The sequence below is a fragment of the Salvelinus sp. IW2-2015 genome, linkage group LG36 (assembly GCF_002910315.2).
Source record: "Salvelinus sp. IW2-2015 linkage group LG36, ASM291031v2, whole genome shotgun sequence".
Taxonomy (NCBI): domain Eukaryota; kingdom Metazoa; phylum Chordata; class Actinopteri; order Salmoniformes; family Salmonidae; genus Salvelinus; species Salvelinus sp. IW2-2015.
The window spans coordinates 9255062-9264711 of record NC_036875.1 but is presented as its reverse complement, the minus strand read 5'-3'; the positions used below and the strand labels follow the sequence as shown (position 1 = coordinate 9264711).

The 9650-nt window shown below is 43.3% G+C and overlaps 1 protein-coding gene across 1 annotated transcript in view; it reads right to left on the bottom strand.

The window, feature by feature from the left end:
• Positions 1 to 9650, bottom strand: part of LOC111959323 (glycerol-3-phosphate dehydrogenase 2 (mitochondrial)) — a 45258-nt gene that overhangs the window by 22760 nt on the left and 12848 nt on the right. The window contains 6 exon segments of the mRNA XM_023980824.2: positions 1941 to 1973; positions 1976 to 2074; positions 2784 to 2796; positions 5306 to 5486; positions 6277 to 6421; positions 7511 to 7675. Coding sequence (XP_023836592.1) covers positions 1941 to 1973; positions 1976 to 2074; positions 2784 to 2796; positions 5306 to 5486; positions 6277 to 6421; positions 7511 to 7675 — 636 coding nt within the window.

Genomic DNA, 9650 nt, shown 5'->3' with positions numbered 1-9650 from the left:
GTGTTTCGATATGGTTATACCACACTATCTAATAGACCTTCCACACTATCTGAATTAGGACTTCTGTGCTAATCTGTGTTATTACCACACTATCCTTTAATAGACTTGTCTAAAGTAGTTATTAACCACACTATCTGTAATAGACTTCGTGTACATTTGGTGTTATTACCGACGACTAACTGTAATAGACTTGTGGCTAATATGGTGTTATAACCACACACCTATAATTATTAACTTGTCTCATAATGGTGTTTACACCACACTATCTTAATGACTGTGCTAATATTATGTAGTTATTTACCACACTACCTTAATAGACTTGTGCTAATTATGGTGTATTAACACACTATCTGTAATAGACTTAGTCTAATATGTGTTATTACCACGACTTACCCCTGTAATGGACCTTGTGCTAATATGTGTTGATTCACCAACTACCTGTTAATAGACGTGTGTTTCATGTTGGGTTGTTATTAGCCACACTATCTGTAAATAGACTTTGCTAATTGTGTCTATTACCCACACTACCTTGTACTAGACTTTTGCTAATATGTGTTATTAACACACATCTGTAATAGACTTTGCTTAATATGTGTTATTACCACACTACTGTAATAGACTTGTGCTAACTATGTGTTATTACCGACACTACCTGTTAATGGACTTGTGCTTAATATGGTGTTATTAACACACTACCTGAATAGTATTTGCTAATATGGTTATACACACTACCTGTAATAGCGACTGTTTAATATGTTTATTACCACACTATCTTGTAACTAGACTTGTGCTTAATATGAGTGTATACCCACACTACCTGTCAATGAGACTTGTGCTAATATCGGTTTATTCCACACTACCTGTAATATACTTTCTAATGTGTTACTTAACACACTAACCTGTAATAGATTTGTCGGCTAATATGTGTATTACCACACTACTTTTAATAGACTTGCTGCTAATATGGTGATTACCACATCTACCTGTAAAGACTTGTGCTAAATGTTTATTACCACACTATCTCGTAAAGACTTGTGCTAATTATGGTGTTATACCACACTACTGTAAGTAGCTTGTGCTAATATTGTTATTACCACACTACCTGTAATAAGACTTGTGTTCATATGGTGTTATTACCACACTACCTGTAATAGCTTTGCTAATATCGTGTTATTACCACACTACCTGTAATTAGACGTGTGTTCATATGTGTTATTACCACCTATTCTGCAAAGACTTGTGCTAATATGTGTTATTACCAACACACTGTAATAGACTTGTGCTAATATGGTGTTAATACCAGCACTATCTGTAATAGGACTTTGCTAATATGGCTGTTATTTACCAGCAGTATCTGTAATAGACTTTGCTATATGGTGTTGATTCCACACTATCTGTAAGACGGTGCTAAATATGTGTTACTACCACACTACTGTAATAGACTTTCGCTAATATGGTTTATTACCACACTAATCTGTAAGTATAGACTTGTGCTAATATGGGTATTACCACCACTACCTGTAATAGGACTTGTGCTAATATGTGGTATTACCACACTACCTGTAATATACTTGTGTTCATTATGGTGTTAGTACCACACTATCTGTAAGAGACTTGTGCTTTAAATATCGGTTTTATTACCCACATACCTGTAATAGACTTTGCTGAATATCGTGTTATTAACACACTACCTGTAATAGACTTGTGCTAATATGTTTATTCCACACTACCTGTAATATGACGTGCTGCTAATTATGTGTTGATTACCACACTATCTGCTTGAATAGACTTGTGCTATATGTGTTATACCACACTACCTGTATAGTTGTTAGTGCTGCAATTTCAAGTATAGGCCTATAGTTATCTCACAAGTAAGTTACATGTACGAGCATGATTAGCATTGATAAAATGCAGTGAAACATTTGACTGTACAGACTAACCAGCGATGGTGACCAGCCCGCTGTCACTGATGGGACAATATGATTCCTGCAGATTGACTGAGTGTCCTTGGAGTTGGGGGTTGTGACCAGCGGACGAATACCACTCCAGGCTGCCAAAACATCTCCTCTCCTCACTGCACAGGACAAAGAGTCCAACAGATGAGACCACACACACCACACACCGTAGGCTACACAAAGCAGGAGACACACAGCTATGAGAGTGATGGACAGCTAGTGGAATCCTTGCAAGCCTAAATAACACCTCCCTCCTCTACTGCTAGAAAATAAACGAGTTCCAACTCATACACCAAAAACAGCCGCTCTCTCTTCATACGCGGTGACATATAAAGAATTAATATTAAATGCTGTTGTGTATCGATTGAAAAAATAGCTGCCACTATAATGGGCTGGTTGATATTTCTGAATAAAACAATGCAAACTCGTTATCAAAGGCATTTTTTAAACATTTATGACAGCTGAGTAGCTCTGGGGCTGAAGGCCTCACTGGGCAGTAAAAGGGGAGCAGATAGAGACAAAGCTAATTTGTACGGCTGTGCAAAGTGAAAGCTATGCATGATAAACAACATCTCTGGTTGCAAACCCAAATGGATCCTGTTCCCTATTTAGTGCACTACTCTTCGACCAGGTTCCATAGGGCTCTGGTCAAACTATGCACAATATAGGGGAATAGGGAAACGCCCGCTCGTCTCAACTCTGGCTGCATTCAAGAGTTCACCGCTCAGTCTGATTGACTTCAACTTTGTGGTATACTTTGCTATCCAGTATGGGTCCATATTAGGACAGCCTCAGAAGCCTTGCTGAGATTGATTCATACCTAAAAACCATTCAACTCACACTGAAAACATATACATTTACCCGTCCTCAAAAAATATGGCAGTGAACAAAGACATATTCTTCCACGCGCAGAAAATGTGTTGTCTGGATGTGAAGGATACAATATGAAAAGAGTGCCATTTTGGATTTAAGAGACAATATGAGTTGAACTGACGGTCCTTTGTTGGGATGACTCATTAGCAGGGAATGGAGGCCGTGTGGAAACATTCCGCCATGCAGAGAGAGGTGCGTTCCAAATGGAAAACCCTATTCCCCAATGGCCCAAGTCCAAAGTAGAGCACTATATAGGATAGGGTGCCATTTGGGACATAACGGAGTCCAGTCCGTACTGCAGTAGAAACAAAAGCAGGCCCAGTTCTTCAGCTGCAGCAACAGCAGGCCAGGGGTGTGCTACTGTACGGTCCTGTTACAGTCAGACCTGGTTCAAACTAGTGTAAATCTTTTAAACACTATAGCAATTGAATTTAGCTGCTTGGAGTGCCAATGGGCGGTATTTGCAGTATTTTATGACTATTCTATTGGTTCCATTGTGCCAGGCAAGCTCAATCAAGTCCAGCTGAAGTATTTGAAATATATTCAAATAGTAATTGAACCCAGGTCTGGTTCCAGTAGGGAATCTGGAACTGTCTGCTGGTGTCACTCAGAGGTTGGTGTGACTGTGAGAAGCCATGGAGACCACTTCCTTACGGGAAGATGGAGGAAGGACTGAGGAGACACTTCCTGTCTACTCCCGGCCTATGTCTCCTCTGAGGTGTTCACCGCCGCATAAATGTGACAAATCCCCCCCGGAAAATCCTCCTCTTCTCCTTTCCATCTGCCGTTCAGAATTACTGGAGACTGCCACGTCTGGAGCCCCAGCACGTCCACAGGCAAGGACGGAGAGATGAACGGAGGAGAAAAGTCCGTTCCCTCATGGCCTCCGGCTCATCACTTCACACTTGTGTGTTTTTTTTGTGTTCTCAGCCGTAGGTCTTCTGCTCCGACTATGACCACAGGACTTGGGGAGACAGGGTCTCGCCCAGACATACGCCACATGTCAGCCTGGCGGGCCGTCCAGAGCACAGAGCATGCTGGCTGCAGCATGGAGCCGCCCGGACGCTGGTCTGAGACTGAGCCGCAGAGCCACCATAACCCATAGTCCTCCTCCATACGCTCCATACAGACAGAGCTACTGTACTGTACAGGTGCCACCTCTCTACTGTCTGAGGTCTTGGTAGAAGGAAAGCTGGGCAGCTAATGAGTAGGAAATGTGCCAAAACTTTTGGGGTAAATCTTATGCTGGATATAGATAGATGGAAAATAATGATGGAGAATGCAGTGCTTTGGCATTACTGTGCCATTAGATTGGCTGGCCAGAGAGGATGTGGATGTAGACTAGAACAACTAATCAATCAAATAATCTCGACAACCCTTTGTGCACTAAAACAATTAGACCACTTCTCCAAAATCAATAGCACTGCATTCTGTTTAGATACCCAACGGTCCTTCATTTAATAAAGTCTCCTGGGTTTTGATAACCCAGTTCAATCGGCAAGGCCATCAGAGGCCCTAAATCGGAAAAACATATACAAAATACATATAAGGGCTCCAGGAATGTCTCATAAAAATCGCAAATCGAAAACAAATAATTTAATGTGGTATTGGTTATTTTTCACTTATTCATAACAAACCTCCCATGTGAGATACAGTGAGTAGAAAAACAGATAATCTATTTTGTCCTAAGTGTTTAGGAAACAACAGGCAGCAATGCATTATAGTTGAAGGAAACAAAATAACTATGGAGAAATTAAATAGGGCTTCACAAAGTTCCTATGAAGAAATCCTCAGAGTGTTGTTGGTGATGTCTCCTGTTTCCGACTGCAGTCCCATACATAATTAAAGCAGGAATTTGTATCTGTCTGCACTCTGTGGCCGCCTGATGAATTAATATCTGGGGAAGTCCTACACTGTGCTACACTGCCATCACATAGCCCATTATATCAGTCAGCTGCTTGCTCCATCAGCTATTGTAAATCTAGAGAGGGAAAAAAAATACTGTGAGATGTCGGACGTGTATTTATTATCATAAATGTCTGTTATGAATTAGGTATGATTGTACGTCATTATAGTGCCGTAAGTGTAAAAGTATACACACTAGTGATTCATGCTTGAAGGAAATACAGTATGTTTGAATTGCCTACCTTTATACCTTTACCATCATGGCCTTCCTTTCCATCACCCTATGGAAATTGACTTGAAAAACGATGCTGTATAAGAATACAAACCATTTCCTGATAGATCATTTTTATAAAACGATCCAGACTTCTGAAATTACTGGATATTCCATTATTATATAAGATCTAACTGGCTAATTGAGTTATTGTATAGATAACGCATATTGCATTATCCAAAAGTTTGTAAAGAAATGTCAATCATGATTACACTAGAGATCTTCTACTCCTGCACTGTGTATCCCTCTGAGAAACCATAAGCAGGTCATTGCAGGTCAGAGTCACCTTCACATTCGGGGCTGCAGTGTAGTTGCGACCCTCCGTGAGGATGAAGTTAGTTCTCCTCCATGGGATGGGGTGCGGTGTGAATCTCCGTGGGCGTGTCCGGTGTCCGGCCCGATAATGGTCATCTTCCCAGGGCAGGAAGAAGATGACGCGTCCATCGCTGGTGGCTGGGTCCAGGAGACCCATGTTGTCTGGACTGAAGGTAGGGGGCAGGGGTGTGGTGGAGGGGGGAGTGGTGGAGGTAGAGGGGAGGAAGCAAACAAGAAGACTGCATTAACCTTTGGTCTGCTGGGGGGCGTGAGAGGGCCAACTGGGGGACACCCCATAATCAGGCTCCTGTCAACGGTCTTTCCAGGAGATTAATTCTGCTGGTTTCAATTCCAGCTACGCCACTGTTCCCGTATAGTTCCAGCGACAGCATAGCACTCATATTGTCCTGTTTAAAACACATGCACATGGTACTGACTCAATTTAATACAGGAAACAGTGGAGGGGTAGAGGTGGCAGGAAGGGGGGGTTAGCTTTGTTCCCCAGTGAACACAAATAACATGCATCATCAAGAAAACCAGCTGAGTAGGGAGGAATCCAATCAGGAAGTCAATTTGCAACAGCATCACAGGAAAGTCTGGTTGAGTAGGCCAAAAGCTCTCTTCAAAAATCGGAATTAATCTGGAGATAAACGGCATACAATGCCATCTGTTTGCTTGATTTCACTCTTCGAAAATGGGCTCGTCGACCTAACAGGAAGTGTGAAGATACACAAAAGGACCTGATGCTCCTGAACAGAGCCCCTCAGCAGTAAGTACCTGTTCTGAACCATCCATGCAAGAGCTTCTTTAATCTTAAAGAGTACCTATGTTTTGTCCTGGCTGTCCCTGTCTCCGTGGCTCAGCCGAAGGTGCTAATGAATTGATCAGGCAGGCGCTAATGATACAGTGACGCAGGGGGGGGATGTGACAGAGACGGAAGGGGGCGTCGTTTGTTACCTGTAATTGCCCGGGATGACGATGTGCACCCCAGCACTGGGCTGACAGATGTTGGGGTTCTTCTGATCATCCATTTTCCGCAGTGCATCGGTAAAAGGTCCTGTGGCATTGATAACACATTTGGCTCTGACATCAAATTCCTGCCCTATGAAAGAAAACAGCATCAATCACCAGGGGCCATTCATCTGTACCCAGTGACAACCGGGATTATTAATTTATCAGCCAACACCCCTTCCGTAATAGAGTGGCTCGCGTGTGTCCATGGGAGACTTCAGAAGACTGTAATTAATAGGAACCAGACATACCTAATTTCCCTCTCGCCTCTTTGTGTCAAAGTGCAGCCCAAGAGGCAGTGTGCGAGGGAGTGCTTTTAATGCGCACAGGGAAATGTATGCTTCCCAAATGGCATGCCATTCCCTATTTACTGCACTACTTTTGACCAAGGCCTATGGAGCGCTGATCAGAAGTAGTGCACTATGTAGGGATTAGGGTACCATTTGGGATGCAGATAATGTTTGTTAATGTGCTGCTTGATGTTGACGAGCCTTTACAATGGGGCCCATATCAAACGTAGCATGATGCTACTAAATGATCTGTTTTGACAACGACTTAAAGAACGGACTACCCTCCTAATTTGACTTGTGACACCATGTCAAAGCAGAGAAAAGCAAAACTGAACGACGTAGAAATTACATTTTGTACGAATTTTCAAGCATATAATTGTAACACCTGACACATTCATATTGTAGAGAGAAATAGGAATCCAGTCAACTGAATTAGCGCCGAATAGTGATTCAAAGTACTCTTACAAGCGCTTTCCTTGTGAGGCCTCTCTCTCACCAAAGAAAGTGAGCCGTTTCTTCTTCAGAAAGAAAGAAAGCACACTTATATCTTTCAAAACATCAGGGGGCAGTCATGTGTTGAGATCCTCAAATCTTGGTTATGTTTTATTCCTCCAAAGCCACTCCTATGCGTGACATTTAAAAGGTAAGTTAGGCCATTTGGAGTACGCTAATTCCATATTATATTGCTAGCAGATCGGAAGGAGCTCTCTACACCATAAAATGCTTATAAAATATTAAAGCCCCACATTAGATCTGCGATGACTATGTGCAAAATACCACTGATTAACAGGGCTACCTAACAGGCAGGCTCTGAGAGCTAACGCCCTGTGGTGAGTGCTAGGGGGCAGGGAGGAAGGGCGGAAGCAGCGGCTTTGTAGCTGTAGTTTCACCTGTGATCACGTCCCTGCAGTGCGCTCCACAGACCCTCTCTTTGCCCATCTGAGGATCTACCCTCTTCAGTAGGTGCACCACTTCAGTGTAATTGGCTATGGCAGCCCCATACCTGGCAGCAGTGAGGGCGATGGCGAGGTTCATTCGAGCGTCGTTGTGTTGACCTGCAGCGGGGGGACAGGACCAGGGGAGAGGATGTGAGTCACCCCCAGCCTGTGACTGGTGGTATGGAAGTGTGTCGGAACCGATATGTCACATCTGTCCCTGTCACTTTGYATCAGTGGGATGGCTGCTCTGGCCACACAAGGAGGACACTTAAAGCCACAGTGGGCCTTTGGCCTGTGTGTGCAGTGGGGTACGCGGGCCCTGACTTCCCCAACCCCCGTTCCCCTGCACTGGGCTAGGGGGCTCCACAAGAAGAGCAGCGGGCTGGGCTCAGCGAGCTGGGCTCAAAGTGTTAAACCCACCAAGTTGAGAGCTAGGAGTTTACTAACCTGTTCTTTGATAGCCCATGCCTATTTTTTATACACACACACTGCATGAGACCGCAAGTGTGCCGTCACTGCCTGCAAGCATGACACTCATTTTGTTACAGGAAACATAATCCCTATAATGTGTGAGCTTCATACACGTTGTTCCCGATTTAATAGGCAGCTCAGTTAGGAAACGCAGGAGACTAGGTCAAGTGAGGATAGACTCAACTTAAAATCAATCACTAATACTGCTCCCTTTCAAAATGGGTGACAAACGGGGGGGGGGGGGGGGGGGGGGGGGGGGGGGTGATAATGGTAGTGATAATTGAAAAATAATCATTCGCAATGTCCCTGGTAGCCATGCTGTCCAATACATCAGCATCAGGAGCAGGATTCTGACAGGGACGGATCTATTTGTAAAGCAGAAGATCCCTCCKCAGAATCCTTTTAATGAAGAGAGGAATCTGGTATGAAGATGTATGGATGAATCCCTCTCTGGCTTGAGAATATACCCAAGATCTATATTCAAGAGTCAGGAGGTCAAAAGTTTTGTAATTTAAATGAAAGGGTCTAAAAGGTGACAAATGAACAAAGCCCGGTTTCATTAGGAAGGGTTTCTTATGTACATCTTTGAAGATTTATCGCTGGGAAATCTTTTGGTTTAAAGTAGAGAAGAGAATAGAGATGATCAATCACTTTTAATGTTGGTGTCTTGGACGGCTTTCTCTCTGTTTGTTCTTACCAGGTCGGGGTTCAAGTCCTCATTGTTGGCCTCGAGGAGGAGAGAAGGTTGCTACTTTGCAGGAATGAGCAGGTTCTTTTGTGCCCTGATTTATTTGCGGTTTGAACGACCAGAGGCTAGGTAACTGGTAGGCTCTGCTGGTTAATGCTACCGCATGCTCCGAGCCATTCCACCACTAAGAAAAATAAATTCATTAATTGGAAACAAAAAGTAAAACATGAGAAAACAACACATTTAAAGGCCACATTTTAGAATGAATTACATACAAGAGTATGCACCCTGCCATGATGTATTAGGAGGACCATAGAATCCACTTCCTCATCTCTGTAGGCTGAATATGACCATTAGAGTGTATGGTTGGCTAACATGTGCTGTGCTGTGGGTGTACAGTCAGTGTACAGTCAGTGTCTGATCCTGGATGATTGTTGAGCCCCCTGCTGACCTCTAACCTCATGATCCACAGCTCTCTGCTATGAGCCTGGCTCCGCTGCCAGTCACACATTTGCATCACCCAGATTACAGCTACATCCATCACAATGTTAAAATAATCCGATTACAGCTACACTTACCACAATGTTCAATGTGATTTAATTCCAGGATTAGACAGATAACGTAAAGGATTATTACTATGCCATATTTATAATAATGGGATTATAATCTGATAACGCTAATAATGATAATACATAATACAAATAATCTGAACATTAAAGTACAAGCCATCAATAATGAGCATAGGGAGGGAGATGAGTGTCATGTCTCCCTAGAGGAGAGACAGTTGAGTGGGAGCCCCGTCCCCCTCCCCTACAGCCCCGTACCTCCTCCTCCACTATAATCCGCGCCTCCTGGAGGTACAAAACTCATTGGAGTGAGAGGAACTCCACGGCTGGACAAAATGCTGCAAAATGACAGGGACAATAATGACAT